Source organism: Xiphias gladius, chromosome 5 (genome assembly GCF_016859285.1).
Source record: "Xiphias gladius isolate SHS-SW01 ecotype Sanya breed wild chromosome 5, ASM1685928v1, whole genome shotgun sequence".
Classification (NCBI taxonomy): Eukaryota; Metazoa; Chordata; class Actinopteri; order Istiophoriformes; family Xiphiidae; genus Xiphias; species Xiphias gladius.
Genome location: NC_053404.1, coordinates 16,445,108 through 16,468,086, shown reverse-complemented (window position 1 = coordinate 16,468,086; position 22,979 = coordinate 16,445,108). Strand labels below are relative to the sequence as shown.

The following is a 22,979-nucleotide window of genomic DNA, read 5'->3' as shown; positions in this document are numbered from 1 at the left end:
AGGCCCCTAGGCTGTAATTACCCCTATGAGTGTGTGGATGGAGAGTGGACAGGCCCAGTGTGGGGCTCTGACAGCGATCAAGGAGACGACTGCGTAGGGGAGTAAGACAGACACACAGACAGACGGCAGGAGTCTGACAGGGGAGGAAGACAGGACGCCTACATCTCTGCAAGGCTGCCCGAAAACCAGCCAGCCAGACACTGTACCAAGGTCAGAGGCTATTAGTGAACATACAACTTGCTGGTGACAAGACAGCCATGACAAGAATGGCAGAGAGACATTGCAGTGTTGTAGAGGATACAACTCCTGGATGGAGAAAGACATAATAGAGAAGAAAAAAGGCAGTAAAAAGCAAGCAGTTAGAGCCACAGAGAGAGAGCGATGTTGGGGCTTCACTGGATGGTGCAGCAGGGTCAGGAAGGTCTGGGCACACAAACTGGAATAATAGAGTTGATAGGCTGGCCTAAGCTTCCTGCTGCCACGGATCAGTATGTACTGCCTCTCCTCTCCCGGCCTGGGCTGATGTAACTCACTGGAGTGGCAAATTACACCAGACCTACAGCTGTAGCCCGACATTATGATTAATTTGATCAGTAATTTCTCCTGTTTTTCATTTTAATCGCCGCGACCATTCTGCTGTGGCAGGTCTTTCAGATCTAATTAAGATCAATTCCGGTGTAACAGACTTGGCGAGCGCTTTTACCCCGTCAAATCCCTGAGCTCTCCGGGCGTGGAGAAAACCCGCAGCTCTAATCAATCAACTTCCAGCAAAATCCAGCAGGCTCACACAATCAGCCCATTAACACACTTAAGCAAATTTCATAATCTCCCCCCGTCTATTTGTCATCACTGTGTTGGCTATTTCATGCAGCTACAGGCTGCATCTTACTGTACTCTGCATACTGGGGAGTGGGTGTGAGCTGGGTAGAAAGGTGCATTTTTACTCCGTTTAACCAAATTAGCTGCACTAATCTGAGTTTAGACCATTGACTCAAGGGGACACAGTCTGTTGTGGTGTGATTTGTGTTCTAATAGGGCTATTAATGAGCCAATTAATGAATTTTGTCTCACAAATTAAAAAAACCAAACACTAAAAACACTAGGGATGTAATGAATGCTCAGGATTTCCTCATTATGAGTTTACAAAGAATATCACACACCTCCCATGAGAAGAAAATGACAATGGGACATTAATTGGAACATAATGAGTGTTTGTCTCTCTGCAGCTCTGCACCGAATTTTTGGCAAATAGTTGAATGGCTGGGTGATTTTTTCGTGTCTGAATAATGACAGTAGGAAACAGGGGTGTTATCTGTGTAATGCTGATTGTATTATGGTTGTTATGACTCGAATTTATTGCACAGACCAGCTCCTCTGGGTAAAGCATGGAAACACAAGAAATGCCCTTCTGTGTCTTCCATTAAAACATACAATGGTATGGTGACAATGATAATGGTGATAATTCATGTGTGTTTGTGAGAAACCCTCGCTTAGAGCGTCTTCTTGAATTAAAAACTTTTGTGAATTAACCAAAGAGGTACTCAGTGATTCTGGGACTGAAAATCCAATCACTGACCCAGGCATGGAGGGAGGTGGAGCTGCTGTTTAAATCCTATTGCAGCCTCGAGTGGGTGCTGAGGCCACGGCCTGTCCTTGGGCGAGCCCCTCGCTGGGTGACACACTCTTTGACAACCCCAGCACTGACCCAAAGAAACTAAACCTTTTACGGCCATTCTGATTCGCCCACACCTAAACACCCACCCCCAAACACACACACACACACACACACACACACACACACACACACACACACACACACACACACACACACACACACACACACACAAACACACACACACATACACACACACGTTCCATAATCCAATTTGATGAGGCAATATCTTAATGATACCTTATGTGGGCCCTTCGGCCCCCCTCAAGGGATTTCTGTCCACAGTCATCATAATCAGCTGCACAGCTTCTTTTAGAAGAAGACAATCTATATAAAGCTAAGGGTCTCAGTCTTAAAATGACCCTGCTTCTTTTATCTTTGTGTGTCAGAGAAAGATATTCACAGATTCTTGGAAATTTAACAAAGTTGTGGTTTCCTAGCAAATCAAAGACTTGTAAAGTTGGAGAGTCTGACTGTAGTGCAGTTGTTACCTAAGGTCTTTGTAGGCTGCCTAATGCAAGCTTAATGTGTGAATCAGTATGTTGGTCAGTAGCCATTGTACCCACATTCAGACTGGACAGTGTGTTTGGTGCGATGTAGCGGCTAGTCTTTTGAGCCCATTAAATCCAGAGGCTGTTTTTCCTGCTGAGTCTCACTAGGCCGTGACAGGGCCGGAGAGGGCTGCAAGGGGGGAAACAAATAGCCCAACTCATCCTGGCCATAAAGAAGGTTGCACCACAACCCAATAAGGGTCTGACGCTGATGAATGTGACCAGGGACAGAAAGGCGACCCTGGCCAGTCTCGACCAGAAATGAAACCACAGGGATATAAAATAGGTTATTATCGTCACAGAATGACAGCCAGACAGACAGAAGGGGAGAGATGGATGGACAGACAAAGTGACTAAAAAGGAGGTTGAGTAGGAAGAGCTGCAAAGATTAAGGGGCTGATTATGGCTGGAAAACCCAAGGATAGATAACCTCAAACTCCCTTCTCAATCTGCTGGAGGAGGATGCGAATCGTGCTTCATGCCTGGTTGTGAGGTTTGATGTTCTCAAGTGCGTCAAGGCTTCAGCAACAAGATTCATATACTAATATCTCCACGTAGACAGAAGAGCTGCTTGCCTACTTTGAAATATGGCCACTTGATAAAGATCAAGTGCTGACAGAGAATCAAGCACTGTTTATGCTGCCCAAATTCACACCATCAGCAATGACAACATTCAGTCCAAAAGTATGAAACCACTTTCCCATTGGACCCCTACGTAGTTCAATCAGTGTCAAAGAAAAAGTACATGAATAGGATAAAAGTAGCTGATTATTTCTGAGAGCCTTACACATTTGTAAAATGGCAGACACTGAGAACATTAACGTCAAAATGCAGAAAGGGATGTATCTGATATACTGTACTGGGTGATTATCAACGTAAATACTGGAGGACAGGTTGGATTAAATTAATCAGGTATCAGTCAAAAGTGACCAGTCCACATTTTATACTGGTTCTTAGTATTTTTTTTGTTATAAAATTATAAAAACACAACTTTATCAATGTATAAGAAAAGAAAAATAAGATAAGAAAGAAAAATAAGATTACTATTTGTAAAAGCCTGAAGAGAATGTTGGTGTATGAACATCTCAAATTATGGCAAAGGGGTGATATGTAGTTACTAGGGCTGTAGTCAACCAAAGAAAATCTTGGTCGACTGAAATCGTACCTACTCTTCAACCAATCAGTTGGTAGTGGGGAGAAGAAAATCTGCAGGTTTTCTCTAGATTAACTAAATCAGCCACAGTGCACTGAGTGCACTCTACCTTGTAGCCTTATAAACCAAAATTAATTATAAATACACATAAAAAATAGTGCTGGCAGCATATTAAATAATTTTAACCTAATTATTTTATACTGAAATGATAACAACAGACTCAGGAACCGACCAGCATACACCTGCCCATATTCACATGATTTCCAAAAATAGAAACATATCAACTGGTGATCCCAGCACAGGATTTAGTGAGGAATATACACTCAGAGCCTCCAGCGTTCAACACGAAAGTTGACAGAGCACCCTAACGCAGACAATTTAGGCTACTGTTTTCAGATGATATGCAATGTTGGTTGTTGAGCTGCGAAATGCAAACTGCTGTTTGCAAAGTTTACACTCAACTTTTTGGTCATCTGTTTTAAGAAAATGTGCCACACCAACGACTTCTTTGACATGGTGTCAATTAGTTTGTAGCCGACTCCAAGTAAATGTTCAGTAAACATTCATAAATGTTAAATAAGGTTAGACCTAGCAGTCTCCATCCGGTTGGGCGAGTTTAAGGTTGTTTTAGAGTTGTTGTGCTACCGTTTTCACAGGTGGTCTGTCCCTCATGCTGCCGCAATAAAATATGAGTTAATCCTGAAAGACTATTGATGTAGTGCTTTTCTCCTTATGAAAGTAACCCTGGTGATTGTCCAGCCCATGAGAATATGGTCAGATGAGAGCATATCGACCAACCGATCGACCAGTCGGCCGGGAGACTACAGCCCTAGTAGTTACTGTGTTGCAATCTGATGTTGCCTTAAACAATGATCTTAAGTTGCATAAAGTGAGGTGTACAAAGATTGTGGAATGACTGATATTCAAAAAACAAAAGAGAATCGGTAGCAGGTCAGTATGAGGACAGTTCCATGTGTTTAGGTATCAGAATCTGAAAGAGAGAAGTCTGGATTGGTGCATGACAATACACAATATATGGGTTGTTGACTTACCGGCAGAGGCATGGGTGGGGTGGTGGGAGAAGGAAGGCTGCGGGCCGGCGACTGGTTGGATCGGTGTGGTGGAGACTGCTGCGGGTGTCCAGAGGTGGAGGAGCAGGCAGAGCCTGGAGATGGGACAGAGGTCTGCTGCTGGTTGGGCGGGGTCATGTGATGCTGGGATGGCAGCTGGTTCTGGGTGTGGGAATGGGTCTGTTGGTGATGGTGTTGCTGCTGATGTTGTTGTTGCTGCTGGTGGTGCTGCTGCATTTGTTGGAGCTGCTGCAGGTGCTGGAGCTGGGAGTTGAGTGATGAGGTAGCTGTTGATGAAAGGACAGCGAGTTGTTTGATTCTTCTTTCTGCATCAGACCTGAACTTTCCATATAGAGTGCAACAAACACAAATGAGTTTGGACTGACAACATGACAACAAGTGTTTTAACACATAAACAGGAAGCCCTCATTATTTGAAGAATATGCTAACACCTCAGACAGACACACGTTTACACATGGAGCTGTGGGAAGCATAGGGTGAATAGTAAGAGACAGATGTAAATTGCATGGAGCCACAACAAGGTCCTCCAGGGTTTTTAGCCTGCATGATACAGCCTGTGAATTTAATTTTGCTACTTGGAAGACAAAGCTATCAAATCTGACTGATATAATTGCTCTCTCTGGAGCCAAAAGTCGTCATTATAACTTGGAGAATGTCAGAATCTTTGCTTTAATGGTTTAAAATCTCATAGGAAAGAGACATCCATTTTTATTGCAATTGTTCAGAAATAAACCAATTAACTAATTGGATTCAATAATAGCACACCATTAGAACCTCTTTTCTACATTTAAATGCTTACAAGTTTTTATGCTAAATGGCTAACACTTGAGATGGGACAGCCTGCAGCCACACCAGCATGCAAATACTCCCATGGACCCTGAATGCCCATATAAAATATGATATAAATATGATATAATCTATCATTCTATATACTGTATCAATACAGACTTTGGTGGAACTTCTATCAGTTTGAATGTAAGAAAAAATCCATAACACCAAACAGACAACAAATAATGTCTACAAAGGGTATCAGGAATAATTTTATATGTGGAAAATTGGACTAAACAAGACTAGGTCAAAACGTAGTATGTGGCTGGAACACCCTTTATCTGTGTGCTTGTCTTCCACTCTCTGTGCTCACATATACATATACACATATATGTGTGTATATATATACATATATATGTGTGTGTGTATATATATATATATATATATATATATATTTTTTTTTTTTTTTTTTTTATTTTTTTACTTCAGCCTAATTCCCAATAAAGCTGTTCTCATTTATATGTTTTTCTCTTTCTGTTATCAAATAGTGACTGAAACACGGCCCATTGAAACTACATGTTAACAAGCAGTCACTTCCAAGCCATTTCCAAGCTGCTGCTCTGCACTGCTAAAAATCCTGATTTTATGACCGTGCCGTTGTCTGATAAATTAACCGTACACACAGGTTGAAGACGACGGCTGTTCTGTGATTTCGGCTATATTTACTCATAAAATGATCACTCAGAGAGTATTTTAGAAGCTCATTCAAATCTGTTTCAACTGCCGTGCGGTCTACTGAGTTTCCATACAGATATGATGGACAGAAAAGTTGTTTTTTTTTTTTACCTGTGCATACATTCAGAAAGCTCTTGTCAGCCTTGTCAGTCGAAAACTCCCAAAAATCCTTAAAAGTAACTATATTCTACATAGCAAAAGAGAGCCCTACGTATACAGTTCTTCCTGGGTCATGCTAAGTGTATTTGCAGAACATTACAATATCACATTGAAGCTGACCTTTGACCTTTGAACACCAAAATCTAAGCAGTTTATCCTTGAGTCCAAATGAACATTTGTGCCAAATCTGAAGAAACTCCCTCAAGGCGTTCAACAGATGACCATGAAAGGATCCCACGTAATATTCCGTGGATTAAAAGATAACATGGGCTTGGAGGGGACAGACCTGATCTGTATGTTGATATTTGACCGGACTTCACACACTGTACTGCAGAAAGAAATTTTGCAGTGGAATTTAAAGTTGAACAAAGTTAGGATAGTTCCCGCAAGTAGTGATAAGTAAATTATACAAAACTAATTTGAAAGTATTAAATTTCTTTTACAATGAGCAAGAAATGTATGCATAAGATATTAAATATATTTTATGTTAAAGATATTATATTAATATATATTAAATATCCCGATATTAAATCGATCAATCCTGCTGAGGAAATAAGTTTACTGTGGCACTGGCCATTTGATGGTCATTATTTTTAAAAAACAAATGCCAAAGTTGTGAAGACATGCAACTAGATATATAAAAATTTTACATGATGCCTGATTAAATTATACATAGGAAATAAGTGATTTTTCTTCAGCCATTCGTCACTCGTGGAAACAAGGAAATTTGTCTCTTTCTGCATCCAAAGTTCAATATAACAGATTGGTTTTGACAGTTCATTTAAATGTACAAACTATAGTATAGTGCAAAATGACAATAAAAATCTTGAATTTTTAAATGAATTGTTGAAGATACAGTACGTATAATCTGCAGCATTATCAGAAAGATTTTAAAGTGTGCATCACATACACAGTTTACTAACAAAATGACTCAAAACACAAAGGACTGAATAACAAACACGGGTTCAACAGAGTTTATGAACATCCATTGATAATGCAGCTGCACAGTTGTATACACAAGCATAGACAATCTTGTACTATATATACAGAATCAATGCACTTAAATAATTTAACTATGGTTGTCTCATAAAATATGAATAAAACAGTAGGGCAGACAAGTCTTTGATTAGTGTGGTCACTACGACGCCAGGACAGGCACAGATGAACATTTGATGAAGATCAGATCATTGTCCTCTTTCCCCACTCTGCAGAAGCTCAATGAAAGAAAGCCAGTGTACTCTTGGCCAGTAAACAGTAAATTTTTACATTTCTTCTACCTCCTGACACATTGACACCTCTTTCACACTCGCACCATGAATTATATATCATCTGTGCAAACGGCGAGAGTCCAATTCTCCCTTGAAATGTTGGGGCAACTTGTCTAGCAAGCTCTGAGCCCCTGACAGGACCGGCTCTTTTCCTTTGCAACTTCACAATGACAAAATGTTGGGCCCTATTTAAAGATGGAATAAAAGGGAACAAAGACGGAGAAAACAAAAGGGGGGTAAAATGAGATTTCTGTCAAAAAATTATCGAAACCAGGCGAAGATCAAAGACGATTGGAGAATTTCCTCCAGCGCCAACCATTACGCTGAGGAACGAGGCACAACAAAAGAATATGAGGCAAAAGAAAACAAATACAGAGGGAATATGGAAGAAGCCCCATGTGGCCTTATTATAAGGGCTACACCGCAGGTAACTATATTCTTTAACAGCAGTGCTTTATAAATTCTGTCATCTTGTTAAGACTGTCAGGACCACTGACCCTCCTTTTCCCTCTAACTGGGCAACTGGCATTTTGAAGCTCATTCTTTTAACCACAGCTGTCTGATTGCTTTGGTTGAGCACATAATCCAAACGGCTTGTCTCAGCTAATTGTTTGTGCTCCTTCCTCCAGCAGACACAGGGCCAAGGATGAGAGCAGGAGCTTCGCTTATGATGGAGAGAGGGCAAAAGGGTGCCGGGATCCTATAGTTCTCATTATATCTCCCACTGTCTCTTTGTTGTGTTTCATATTCACTAGTCCTCCAACTGCCATGCAAGCAGTGCTCCCACTTAGTCATCATGCCCGAGGGGTCTAAGAGCAAGGGTCCCACTTTCACTGTTGTCACAACTCGCATATGTTAATGTTTATGATGAGGAATGAGCTAGATCATAGCGAAAAATCATGCAGTGAAATGATCAGACACAAGCTGAACTGTGGCATTTTGTGCTCCATTTAAACATTTAACAACAATCATTTGGGAGTATGAAACACCAGCACTGAAAAGTCTAAGGCCTACGAACCTCAATGCTTTGAGAAACTGTCTGCCATCTCTCTTTCAGAGCTGTTTTGCTTCAGTGCCACAGTAGAAATCAACTGTTATCTGTGACTGTCCCGACCCAGGCTTCTGAAGTACTGGAGGACGAAGCAAGACTGATTGTCAGAGGTCGAAAGGCTAGGTCAAAGCTAGCTCATTCGTCAGACAAAATGCTATTTTTGTTTCCTGTGCATTTGGGGGGGGGGGGGCGCGCCTGCTCTCTCATTACCAGCGCTATCTCAGTCCCTGCCAACCCCCCTATTACAGCACTTTTCTCTCTGGGGCCGATTCAAGCTTGACTCCTTGTTTTCCTCTCAATGCAAAACACCTACGTTTACAACTATTCCCTCTGAGTTCTCTTATACATCTTTTGTGTATGTGTGCATGGTATTTGTTTACAGGTGTATTCAGGGCAGATATCCAGCATTGATACTCAACCTAAAGGTGAATTCTGAGGAATATGCAGGACTGTAATATAAAAAACACTTTTACAAATGCCCAGTGTGAGAAATACACTGTACATATGTAAAAATTAGTGCTTTGGCCATATTTTTGAATAAGTTGCAGATGTACACACTACATAACATACCTGTTTCATGTCATACTAATTGCAGTTCAAAGATATACAAAAGGCTATCTAAAAAACATACCCGAATAGGTGCTCATCATTTTAAAGTCCTTAGAAAAAGCCTGGCCAAGGGAAACATGAAGAGCATCTTCAGCGCTACAGTAATCACAGGCACAAGGGGATTTTGACTATCCTTCACTCTATCAAAAATGTGTGTGCCCCATAGTGTAAAGTCTGGTCAGAAGACGGCAGAGATGATCATCTCATGTTGAAAGAATTTAAGTTCCCTGGACACCAAAAACTAAAAATAGTTCACAAACCTTGAAAATAATGTATCGAGTTTCCTGGAATGAATAAATGCTACAGTACATAACTTAAATGAACTGTATTGGTGCACTGTTTGCTTTTCCTAAAGATATGGTTCTTGCTTTTGAAGTAGTTCTCAAATACATCATTAACCAAGAACAGAAAAATGTCCTCAACTAAAATCATCCCTAACTGCTGTCGCATTGAATGTCTTTGGCAAAGGAGTGCGGTAAATTAAGAGCTAAACAGAAACTACACAGGACCCTGTCAGGAGTTGTCCAATGTTACCCACCCTTGTTTTTAGTAACTGCTCTACACTAAATACAGATGTCATTCTTTAACAAGAGAGGTGAGAGGGTACAAACAAGCTCCCCATTACTGCTCTGCCTCACGTTCCACTATGGGAGTCCATAAACCACTGTCTCAATTGCCTTTTCAGTGAGTCACACTGATAATTACTCCACTGGAGGTAGGGAGATTTAGACTCTATGAGATCTGGTAATTATGAAGGTGGTCAAAGGAAGGTCATTTTTACTCTGCGGATTAGATCGGAGCAAGCGCACAGTGATGAGATGGATAACATCACTGTTATCTGTACTCATTTCTTTAGCTCACTGTTACTCACTGATGATCTTCAATAATGATCAGTTTGTCATTAATGTCTTGATTAATGATTAATTCTTTAGTCTAGAACCGTTACAAAACCCTAACAAGTTAGAAAATTAAAACGGATTTCTTAAAACAGTCATGTAAAAGAAAGAGAGCAAAGAAATATAATTGGAAAATAAAGGCGCAAATTTTGGTATTTTCTTCATAAATTACAAAAACAACCCATCTGTAAGCCAAATTTAATGTGACACTCTCTTTAGCAAGTTGTCAATTAACTACCTGATCACCAGTAGTGGAAAAAGTAATCAGATCCTTTACTCAAGTAAAACTAGGAATACCGCAATATAAAAATACTCCATTACATGTAACAGTCCTGCATTGAAAATGCAGTGTGAGTACTATACTATCACTATATACATTACAGTATATTGTTGGATTATAATTACTAATGCATTTAAGTGTAAGTAGCATTTTACTGTTATAGTTGGTTGAGGTGGAGCTACTTTTACTTTCTAAACAGTTGGGTAGTTTCATCTATAACAGTGCATCATATTTTGTAAGATCATTATATGTTTTGCATGTAAACTCTGTTTAAAATCTATTAATTAACAATAGCTGTCAAAGAAATGCAGTGATGCAAAAAGCACAATATTGCTCTCTGAAATGTGTCTCATGAAATGGAAATACTCTAGAGAATTTTGGACTTGGATAAACTTGAATAAATGTATTTAGTTATTTTCCACAACTGCACATCACTTCAGCATTAGTTATTTAATCTATTGTTAACATACTCTGTGTATTGTTTCATCTATTTAAATATTGGAGGACACACCTGAAATAAAAATGGAATTTCATCATCTAGAGATAAAGCAGAAAAATGAACAAGGTTGTTTTTTAAATACAACCTTGAACAAATTTGTGTTATTTTCCTTTTAAGAGCGAGTCCATAAAACTGGTAATCACCTTAAGCGAATGGAGAATAGATTTTTAGATACTAAACCACATCACTTGTATGGCTCCAGTGATAATGTTTTCAGTTTGTGAGATACAAGACAATGTCAAGCTGTGTTGTAGAATCCTTACTCCAAGGGAAGCTTTTCAAAGAATCAAATCCTCTCCGTGGAGCTGTTACACATACAAGAAAATCCCTGTGTACTTGATAATGTTGCCCTTTTGGTGTTTCTTATGCTAGGTTATTGATTTCCAAAGCGTGGTCCAGGGGCCTCCAAGGGCCCTTGAGGGAGTTGCAGGGGGTCCCAAGCAAAGTGAGATCTTGTTTACTTTCAGTAAATTTCATACCTTTGAGAGAATGTGTAACAATTGTTCTTCTGGTTGTCCCTTTTTCTGCCTTTTAATACTGACCAGTGGTGTAAGCCATGTGCTGAGGAGGCTGGGAGTGTGCAGGTTTCCCTTCAACTAAATATTAGACAAGTTAATTTCAACAATTAATGGGTCTCTCTCTGATTAAAAGTCTGTTAATCAGTGAAATTAGCTTTATCTATACATATCTATATATATCTAAATATTTATGTACTCTATATTCAACTATATTGTTTCATACAACATCTCAAATGTTAAATCAAATGAAAGAACCAACCAACTAGATCTCTTATAGATATTGAGAATTTGACCCCTGCTTTTGGACACAGAGGAGTTTCACTCATACTTCAAATGATACGTAGTATTTAATACTGTTGTTGCCCAGTAAGGGGTCTCTCGCTTTTGTCCTTCAGAGTCCAGAAGGTGTTGGACCCCCCCCCGACCCATCTTCTTAAAAGGCAGGACAGACTGGGTTATTACAACGTGTTCATGGTCCCATCATGTGTCGTCAGACCAAAGCGGAGGCCGTGAGTAAAAGCCTCATGCAAAATTTATGTTCATGCGGCTGTTTCGGTGGGTGGAAAAATCAATATTGCGGGCCTGATGCACGGAGATGACTGAGTGCTCTCTGACTGACAGTAAAAGCTGAGAGAGATTGAGGGGCTACATTTACTGCTGTAGAAATGGAGAGGAGTGAAGTTGCCCTAATAGTCTAGTTCACCTTATATTTGAATTTCATTGTGGATTATTTTGGTAACAACTTGGATATTAAGGCCTTGAAGAAATTATGCCATTAGAGAAAACAAGAACAAATGAATAAGAAAACTCGTTTTCAAACCTTCTAAAACACATCTTGCATGGTGGTTTCTGAGAAGCTACAGTATCGTATATTATGGGGTTATTAAGCCTTCCCTTCCTTTCCAACTTACACAGATATAAAATGATTGTAGAATAATCAAAAGACAATGTGGGTATGAGGAGGACATCATAGGGTTTTTGTTCTACGCTTCTTCGCTTACATATGCTTTTGATAGCGTGCCACATACCCACAGTGCATTTGGGGAGAAATGTGAGAAGAGAGTGAAAGAAAGTGAGAAAAAGAAATTCAGTGGGATGAAATAACCCCAAACAATGGGATTTGCTTTCCATTCTTCTGCCTCCATCTTCTGTCTTTAATTATTCCCTTTGGTTGTCTGAGGGAGCGTGTAAGCACTTTCACACAGCACAACATGCCCAGCAGCACAACACTGTCTGCCTTAGTGATGTGGAGACTTCTGAGTGACACTGAGCCTCTTGTGATTATTAATGCTCTTTAATACAACACAGAGCAGCCACTATGATTGAGGGAAAAAACAGATTTCAAAATGCATGCATTCAAAATGCAATGTGAATAGAATTATGTACTACATGAGCACTGCACTTGAGATATATTTCCCCCTGCTACATAAACAATATGTACACCACGAAATGAAGGCTAATGTTTTGTAGATGCAACACTGAAAATGAGTATTTGATAACAAGTACCATGTTTGCTCTATTTCGTACACAGCGTTTAATGGAACCTCAGCTGATCATGGTGGGATTCTTTGTGCCGGTTTAGTAGTTTCTTCCTGAATCGCATATGAGATATTTGAGAGCCCAGAACGATGTATGATGAATGAAGTAGCATGCTACTTATACGCTTATCGTGCTCACTGACTAGCAACAGGTTCAGCAAAGGGCAGCGGCAGTAAATGAAATTCCGCACTGGGACAATATATCATCAAAAGAAATGTATGCACCCGAAACTTACAAGCCTTCTTCAGATGTGGACAAGGTGCCTGACAGGGTTGGGGGAGGGGGTGAGGATGGGATAGTGGAGGAAAAAAATAAAAGAGGGGGGGGTATACAGTGGGGGAGGGTTCTTTGCTGGATGGGTGAGGAGCAAGCAAGGGGAAGCAGCAGATTTTGTTGAATCAGTTCTATTTTCATACTGGCTGATCTGTGTCTTTTAACCATTTCACTGCAGCTGGAAAATGAAAGTACCAGGGCTAATTTCACAGTGAGAGCTCACTGAACAAAACCCCCCACGGTCTGTGGAAAAAGGTGCTAAGTCTACTTTGTCATTGTGAATTACGGCAGAGTAATTCAAGAAACGGGCTCGTATGTATGAGAGAGAAAAGAAAAAAAAAGGAGAAAAAATTAAAGCAAGAAAAGCCCTTTTTCGTCTCCAGCCTGAGATTAGTGAGGTTTTCTTATGAGTTTTCTTTAAGTAACCGATAGCTCTCTTCAAACATGTTGTCCTGTACTGATGCCACAGGATCCATCTGTGATGTGTCTGCAGTTAGTCCAGAAATAGCACCCACGGGACCTGCACACTCCTCAGTTCTCCTCCAGGACCTTTTAAGGTGGACTGATACTGATAAAAGCCCCCACAAATCTGGGCCCCAGATACCTCAGCCATTAATTAAGGTAATTAGGCCCTGGTCAGCATTTAGTTACCACAGATAGCTTTTAGCAGTGGCTAAGACGTCCCCGCTGGTGAAGGGTTTGGTTCCATACCATCTGCTGACAAATGTCACCACAGACTCTTTGGTTTCACACACAGGGAACAGGAGAGCTGAGTTTAAAAATGACCTCTGCGTGATCCAGGCTGGCTCCCAGACTCCCACAGCCTCTCTCTGCTGCTGCTGCACTTTGTTTGTTTTTCTCACTTCTTTGGTTCTTCTCTCTTTCAAACATGGAATAGCTAGTTCTATGAAAATCCATACGTGTTTTACACGGCCAGAGTGGGAATAGGAAACGTTCACTGCACAAGATATTGATCAAAATTAGAACATCTGGTCTGAATGTAAGTAGTATTGATTAGAGTGTAATGCTACATTGATTTGCTTGTATTATTAAGTCCATGATAGACCCATATTGATAATGTGTTATAATTTTTTATAAAGTTCTATTGAAATTGAGGATAAATTAAAGTCCCTGTGATATCTGAATTTTCTGGGAAACATGAAAAAAAGCAAATACCTTCCTTGGGACACATTGGGAGACACATTCACAAACAAATGTGGTATTTTTTACTAATATGTTTTACAAATATCAAAATACAGCAGTCAGTGTAAAGGTATGTGATATGAGGCGCTCTGACTAGAACACACTGGTAAAAATAGGCTGAATACACACATTCAGCCTTTGAGGACAGATAATGCAGTAACTCACAATACTGGGAAATAGTAAATAAAGGATGCAGCTGTGCTACTTTACACAATTCCACATTTGAAGCAATCAGTGATAACACCATTTTCATTCCAGTTCAGTCCCATAAAATTACCATTAACATTACAACTCATGCAGAACACAGATAAATGTAAAATGTCACCCAGTTCTGCCAGGCGGGAATTCCAGTTCCACAAGATTACCATCTCTGTCTACTCTCTCCCACTGCACCTTGTCTAATATTTCATTTACAACATTTCATAAGTTCATTTTCCCCTCACTGACCATGTAAATCACAAATCAATTTTCATTTAAAATGCTTGACTACAGATTGTTGCTGAAAGCTTCTGAATTGCACCTCAGCAATATGGAAGACCTTTAGCAAATCTTTTGGAAACAGTCTGGCCGGAAAAGGGGGGAAAAATGTGAGATGTAGTTTCTACAAAACAACTCCAGGGCCAAGTGGTCAAGGCGTTTACTGGAAGCATTTCACAAATGTTGAAATACCATGAAAACAATACACTATTATGTATTGTAATTTATATCACACTCAATACTCCCTCCTTTATTGAAACCTCAGACCTGTGATCGACTGGTCTATTCAAAATAAACAATAGGCTGATTATGTGATGATGAAAAGAACTCCGAATGAACTCTGAACTCTATTGATTGAACATAATTTTTGGGGATACTTAATCAATATATGCAACAATCTTAAATACTTAATATATATTGAGGATATCAGTTTGCAGAAGATATTAGAAAAGGTTCAGATATTTGAGGTTTAATTAAAAAACACCCACATAATTTGTAATATTTTTCAGTGATAAACTGTTAATTTGGTTGAATGGACACAATTATATGAATGCTTCACATTTACGGACTTAATTACACCAGGCAGAGGGTAATCTGTTGTAGCTCAGGAGCTGAGCGAACTACAAACAGCTGGATTGAAATGGAATAATTTAGCATTCATGTAACTGGAAGCTAATTTTAAAAACTGTCATACTGGAATTCAAACTCCTAATTCAGAAAACTGCTCCCCTAATACACTTCTACTAAAAAATCCATTTAAATAAATGCATTACACTCTCACAGACACAGTGTGTCTGTCTTGTAGACAGTCAATCCACCTTACACACTATTTACAAATTGTTTACACATTGTTTATGGCAAGAGGTTTGCAAAAAGCCTCCCTCTGTTGTTACCGGTAAGGGCAGTTGTCAGGGTTTGCTGAGGAGGAGCAGACAAAGCCACATCTGATTAACAATATTATTGTCCTCCTCCAAACAGCCATAAAGACCCCCCCCCCATCCCCCATCCCTTTTCTTTTCTCTCTTTCTATTTCAGGCTCTGGCATGTGGCATGGCTGAGCCAGAGTGACACTGCCACCATCCACAGAAACAAAACATGAGTCAAGAGCCAGCAGGTTAAGGCAAACAGCACCACTGTCTATTACCAAGCAAAAAACATAAAAATATCATGGGATACATATATATAACAAGACTATGTCAAAACCTAGTATTCGGCTGTGTGCTTCTCTCCTACTCTCTGTCCTCACATATTTGTCTTTACGTAATTTAACAAGGTGAATTCCCAATAAAGCTGTTCTGATTTACATGGTTTTTCTTTTTCTGTTGTCAGACAATGAAACAAGTAGGAAAGAGTGACTGAAATACAGCCCATTAAGTCTAAATGGTAACCAGCATTGATTTCCAAGCCATTTCCATGCTGCTGCTCTGCACTACTAAAATCCTGATTTTATAACCACACCGTTGTCTGACAAAATCACCACATACGCAAGTTAAAGGCGACGGCTGTGCTGTGATTTTGACTATATTTACTTGTAAAATGATCACTCAGAGAGAAAGTTAGAAGCTCATTCACGTCTTTACCAGCTGCCGTGCGGTCAGTTGAATGAGACCAGAGAGAAGTGTGCCTGTGGAGGGAAAGCCCCACCTCGCGTTTGCTGGGCAATACTGGCGACTGTCATCTACAGAAAGTGGCTAAGGTTTGGCCAGAAAGTCGCTAGATTTGTATCTAGGTGCTTTTGTGAAAAGAAGTCACTAAAGGTGTCTGAAAAGTTGGTAAAGAGGTCATGTATTAGAAACAGCTCGCGCCAATTCATTTTTGAAAGAGCAATGGCCAATTGGGAACTTCAAATACCAGGCCGGCCGACCAATGGTGTAACTTCAGCACTCAGTCAGTCAGTAATGGACATTCGTGTTTCTAGGGCTGGCCTCACTGTTGTGGTCCAGCCAAAAAAATTTATATTCAGATACACTGAGCATCATTTGAATTGTTATTTTTGTGCAATTTCTGCAATGAAATATATGTAACTTAAATTCAGGACAAATCATTAGCATTTCTGCAACAAGTGAAACGCCAGGGGGTAAAAGTTACTCACATCTCAGCTTCAAAAAAGACATCAGAGTATAAGTCATGAGTCTCATGGGGGTGTCTCTGTGTGTTCTTATGTGCATGTACAGTAAACCTGCGCATCAGCCTGACGGCAAATTTGTGCGTTTCATTCTAACCCTCTCATTGCTCCTCTGTACGTTTTGATTGGTGATTTTTTTTTCTCCTTTACGTCGCCAAACTGACAAAGGCAGTAACCCCACACGTTTCCAAGCTGCTTACTGAAGACAAACAATAAACCACTGGCAGATATCAATGGCAGAGATGAGAACCCGGGTGCCATATCTGCTGGGACTGCCTGGAGAACCTGCCTCTGCCTGCGCTTCATCTCCAGCAGCACCTCTCACTCTCAATTATTTGGCTGCTGTCACAACAAATCAATCAAATTACCGCTCCAGGACTGTGTGCAGCTGCTCCTATTGCACCGCTAGTTGCATTAGCTTTGAAATGTATGAGGTCTACATTTTATCACTGTTATTTATTTAATGCAGCTCTCTCCCCTGCGAGTCATATTACAACCAAAGCAAAGTTAAATCATTAAAGGACGACGTGGAATACATACTGCTTGAAAACACTTCAAATTAAACAGCGATAAGGGAGAAGGGATGGGGTTGGCCTCTATTGTGTTAAGATGACAGATGCTGATGTGAGGAAGTATGGACTTCTTGCACTGAGTCCTGTTAATGTACTCCTCTGCTGGCTGAATGTGCACACAAACAATAGCTTATCTATTTTCCTATCCCAAAATGATTTGGCAAATATATACATGAGGAAGAGAATCCCACAATGAGCAACTAGTGTGGCTATAACAAACCCAAAAAGGATGTTTGAAGTTCTCTAGCTCCGATAATGTAACGGGTAAAGTCTGCTGAGGCATTCCCACAGCAGACGGAGGCTAAGTCAGTGGCCCGGCCGGTGAGCTAACCTCTTAAAGGAGCAGCAGTCAGCTGAGGCAGAAGAGATGCAGTTTGACGTGTCTAACTAGTGTGGAAACATTTGGCTCTCCCCCCAGGAGCCCACCCTTTGGTGGCGTAATGAGCAGACTGATTTCCCTAATTTGTATCACGCCAACACCCGCAACCTTCGAGACGACACTGCTGAGCATCTTCATCAAAACGGCAGACATGCCTTTGATTGGCACTGACACCGGGTCTCATTACTGCAGGTGAGTGGGATGCCGACCTTTATCAGGAAGCCTGAGTGCTGTTTTGTGTTTCCTGTGGACGAGTACAGAGGAACAATGCTCTCACCTCACCATTAGAACTCAGCTCTCTGATGTGATGCGGTGCCTGGCTTTTTGCTGAGAGCAAATAAGATGGAATATGCTTATTAATATGAAAGAGCTCCAGTAAACTAGCTTCTTGCATTACCTTTGAGTGAGTCATGGAGAAGAAGAGTAGACAGATGACACTTTGTTCTGCTTCCTCCCATTGAGTATTACATATACAGTGCTTTGGTACAACTACTTCTACAAGTATGGTAATCATGCTTTGCTTGTTATAAAATAATGAAAACCTATTAAAATGCAGCCGCAAGTTAGCACCATATTTAAGAACAAAAACCTGTGATGTTTTGTCTACATCAGTCATGCATACTTGCGTTAAAACTTGTGAAAGTCATGTATGATATTTTTATTCATATGAGCTGTCATATTTACAGACCTCTAGCATGACCCAACCTAGTTTTTGCCTTTGTTAAGTCAGCTAGAATTGTGTGCACTCTGTCACAAAAGATAACTTTCTCCCTTGTTTAGTTTCATTGGGAATTTGGTTTTACTGCATGTTTGCAGGAATAAATCATTCTGACAAATAACCAGTTTCACTGGTGCCTGTGTTTACTGAGTCTGCCACAAGATGCTGCTCAGTTTTATTTAAGCAACTGCTCCAACTTTATAGCACAACGCCATTTCAGTGATAGTTATTCATCACAGTCTGAGAGAGTTGCCCTCCTAAAGCTCGCGGCAATCCGGTTCCCTTCTGTCAACATTCACTCTTACAGAGCCAGCTTTGATTAGCACGATCAAAATGTATCATCAAAGATGCTGTTTTCACTGCCTGCTCTGCTCTGTCTTTTTATTTAATTTCCTTCATTAAGGCTGAGTGTAAAAATGTATCTAATATGCTAAAACAATTCGGACTGAAATACCTAAATCTGACCTAGTATAACTTACAAACACTGTATTCTGGCAAAGGGTAAAAGTCTGGAGACTATGAGACTACCACCATGCCGACTCTCGTGTTAAGTACACAATTCCTCCACCCTCAAAAGCCCATTCCGAAAGACAAACAGCCTTATTAGTTGGTCATTAGCCGCCTCATTACATTTAAATACAGCCATTGGCTGGGCTCCACCTGCAGTCTCATTACTGTGCCTCACAGTTGTCTTGTGTCTGATCTGATGCTAATTAGCTAGCAGCATGACTGCTAGTAAAGCACACTTGCTCCTGCGGTCGTGAAATGAGCCTACTGCTCCCCGGTGACAGCGTGGTGCTGTATTATATGTGTGATTAATCATGCCTGGAGACCTAGAGGGGCTGGGAGGGGAAGCGAGGGGGAAGCGGGGGCAGAGGCCAGAGTTGCTGTTGTCTGACAGAGGTGCTGTGCCAGCAGGCCTCATTCAGAGGAGCTGTGATGAACTCAGACAGGGGAGAGTGGAGGAGCGCCGTGTGGCCAGAGGGGCCCGGACACAGTCAAGACATTTAGCTTCACTCGTGACTTGTGTCACTTTCTCTCCATGGAGGTCCCTTCAATGCATCCCCTTCAGATAAGAGGACGTCCGAACAGGCAGTCTGTCAGTCCACACACTTAAAAAAAGATCTGCCACAGAGGCATTTCTCCACAACAGATTTTTTTTCACTATCTCTCATGGATGGGGAATTTTATCAGAACACTGGATTCTAGACTGTCTGTTGGTTTGTTTGGCAGTGGACAATAAGGATGACTGAGAGGTGTTTGTTTTGGCATTCTGACACCCTGACAATGTGTTTGTCGATCAGTTCATCAGATCACTGAAGCCTGTGGGTTGTCCCTCACGCACCAGGAGGAAGATCTGTTGAAGTGTGAGTCAGACGGGCCTGCTGGGCCCATTATCATCCACTACTGACGGATACATTGAAGAGCTTTCTGGATAGATGTGGGTTTATTAAAAGCTCTGCCCACAGCGATGGCTGCTGTTATTTATGCATGTTTGTGTCCATTAGGCTTCTACCTCCACATTTCCTCACTCAGGGCATCTGTCCATCCATTTCGCCACATGAAGGAAGCCTTCCCTGCACTTTGTGCTGCACTGGCATTATTGTAATCTCCATCCTAAAAACACACTGCTTTACATGTAGCCTGGCATCTTTTTACATTAGTGGGCCTCTCTCATCCAAGATTTATGACTGACTGTTTCCCCATCCATCCCTCAATCTAATGGTATAAAAGAGACAATGTTTTAAACATTAAAATGAAAACCATTTACAACTATGATCAAAAGAGAACACTTGGGCATTAAAGTTTAAAAGGCAAGGATAAGTACAGCTATGTGGATGGACAGATGAGGTGGAGAAGAGATAAAAAAAAAAAGTGAAGTACAGTGCACTCTTAAGCACAAAAAAGAGGCATAAAGTGCTTTTGCGCTGCACTGCAAAACGTTGACCTGTAATTAATATGGCTGTTCCTCTGGGCAAGTTGAGGATAGCAGCTTTTTGGGATACAAACCCCTGGAGGAGTCTTACCTGCTCAGAAGCTTTGTAAAGCATTTTTATTAAAGAGAAAACAAAAACCTGTTCCATGTCATACAATGGAAGAATAACAAACTCTTATTGGGAGCTATTTTTGTTGTATTTATTGCTAATAGCTCCTGGCAAATATGGTGTCTTATGTTCTATGAATCATCATACATAATACAGAATAATACAGAAATGACCATGCAACAATGGATTTAAAATTTCCATGTCTCTTTAGAACATCCATCAGCTTCGTAGAATAGCTGAATTATTTGGGATATTCTGGGATATTATGTTGACCTTGTTTTGTCTATTAGGCCCTTTTTCTTACCTTGCAGGTTCTGGAGGGGGAGAGTCATGATGCCCCCTGCAGCAGCAGCAGCCACCAGGCTCTGGAGGTTGGCTGTAGGCAAGGAGAGGACCAGGCCCTGCTGCCCGCCCAGGTGTCCGCCTGCATTGAAGGGGATGAGGATGGGCTGGTTCATGCCTGGAGTTGCCCCTGACATCACGCCACCTACTGCATTGGCCAGCTGCTGCGCCACCAGGAGAGACTATAGGAAAGACACACACACACACATAACATGCATGCACACACATCCATAGTATCACTGGAGATAGATCAGTGGAGTTTCTTTTTAAGTGTGTTTCATATCATAAAAAATATCATCAGTTATGTTACACAAAGCATGTAAAAAAGTCATTATTTATAGGCGTTAATTGTTACATCCTAGACATTTTCGTAGCTGTATGTGACTTAATGTTCATCTCATAATGTCAACTAAGTAATGTATGTAATCTGATTACTTTCAGTTACTTCAAATAGCTTATTTTGGGTTATAAAGGTTTACATACTTTAAGAAAATGCAATAAAAGTCAATTCTCAACCATCATGCATTTTAAACGCACAACCCAACTGCCAATTTTTACTGTAAATGACAGTCTAAAATCTGTTTACTTTCAAATTTGAAGTAGACCTCTAATGTTTTAAAAGTATCTGTGATCAAAATACAATATTATTTTAGGTAATGTAGCAGATTAAAATAACATCTCTTTCTCTTTTGCATACACAACACCCTTAATGCTAAATATCCCCTTACTGTGCACCTCAAACGTACTGTATATGTATTATTGGGCGATATTGTTAAAACCCATTTTAATGATAAGTATTTGCACAGTATATCTTGATATGGAAATTGAATTAAATATCAAATAAAAACAATGTAACTGATGAACCCCAGTATGAAGGATTACATGACACCATCTCATGACACCATCTCTTCATATGTGTAAAATAAGAACTTCAACTAATTTTGTTAGTTCTAAATTACAGCTTGCTCAGAATCATTGACTAAAACACCAGAATTTTGTATAACGTTAACATGATAAGATTCCTCTGTAGTCCATAAATGATAATATTGAATTTGCCCAGTCCTCCTTGTGTGTACTACAGAACACTGGTTTACCCATAAGAACATCACATTTAACTGATGAATACACATGCTATTTTATATCTTGGGATGTTTAATTGAGATGAGTAAAGCAGTAAAGCAGGTGTCCCCAACTTGACTGTATCAATGTGTTTTGATGAATGCAGTTGTTTTGCAGCTGAATTATGTGCTTTGCTGTGTCACAGACTGACAATCAAAACAAACTGCCGTTGGTACTGACAGAGATCAAACCCAATCTTTGTGAAAGTGCTGAGAACTTCTCTTTCACAGAGATGCGGAGTGATTTATGTTTCATCCCATTGAGCAAATCCCTGGTACCACAAAAATGTGCCTGAAATACATAGCACTGTTCCAAAAAAAAAAAAAAAAGTGGCAGTACTTGACTCTTTTGATGAGGGATATAACACATCACTCTCATCTCTTCATGTATCAATTCATTCATATTAGTTAAAGTGGAATTGGTGCAGATATACCAATAGAGGGAAAGATATGTTATCAGAAGTATCGCTCTGAGATATTTTGCACAGTAGAAGATCTCTTCAAATGCATTTTCCGAGGAAGTGGGTTTAGAAAGACACCAACACATTTTTCATCGAGAGCTTTCAGCCAGAGGTGGGAAGGTTTGTACCATGGCTGAAATCCACATGAATTCACTGGAAATTATATCTTAAATGTTATACATTCTCATAAAATCTTTTTTATATTATGCCAGGACTGGAGCATGTCAAACTGAATTTGCACAGGAGGTACGAGACAGGAGATGCTGAAGATGCTGCAGAATCCAACAACATTACTCTTTAAACATTGAATTGAATTGTTTGGAATAGAACGAATAAAAGTACATTGTCAGCTTGTGTTGTGTCCACAGTAAAGCAGCTTTTAGATGTTGCTAGGTAAGCCTGGCTGCACTGTGTTGACTCCTCCACTGTGACTTAAGTCCACAAGCCTTTAACTCCAATTGTCAGCTTTCTGCTTCT

General features: G+C 40.3%; 1 protein-coding gene across 1 annotated transcript in view; it reads right to left on the bottom strand.

Annotated features, from left to right (window-relative positions):
- The window catches only part of pou6f2 (POU class 6 homeobox 2), a 69,438-nt gene that overhangs the window by 28,075 nt on the left and 18,384 nt on the right, over positions 1 to 22,979 (bottom strand). The window contains exons 3-4 of the mRNA XM_040127323.1: positions 20,886 to 21,105; positions 4,429 to 4,733 (exon numbers count right to left, since the gene is read on the bottom strand). Of these exons, the coding sequence (XP_039983257.1) occupies positions 4,429 to 4,733; positions 20,886 to 21,105 (525 nt within the window). The remainder of the gene's footprint in view (positions 1 to 4,428; positions 4,734 to 20,885; positions 21,106 to 22,979) is intronic.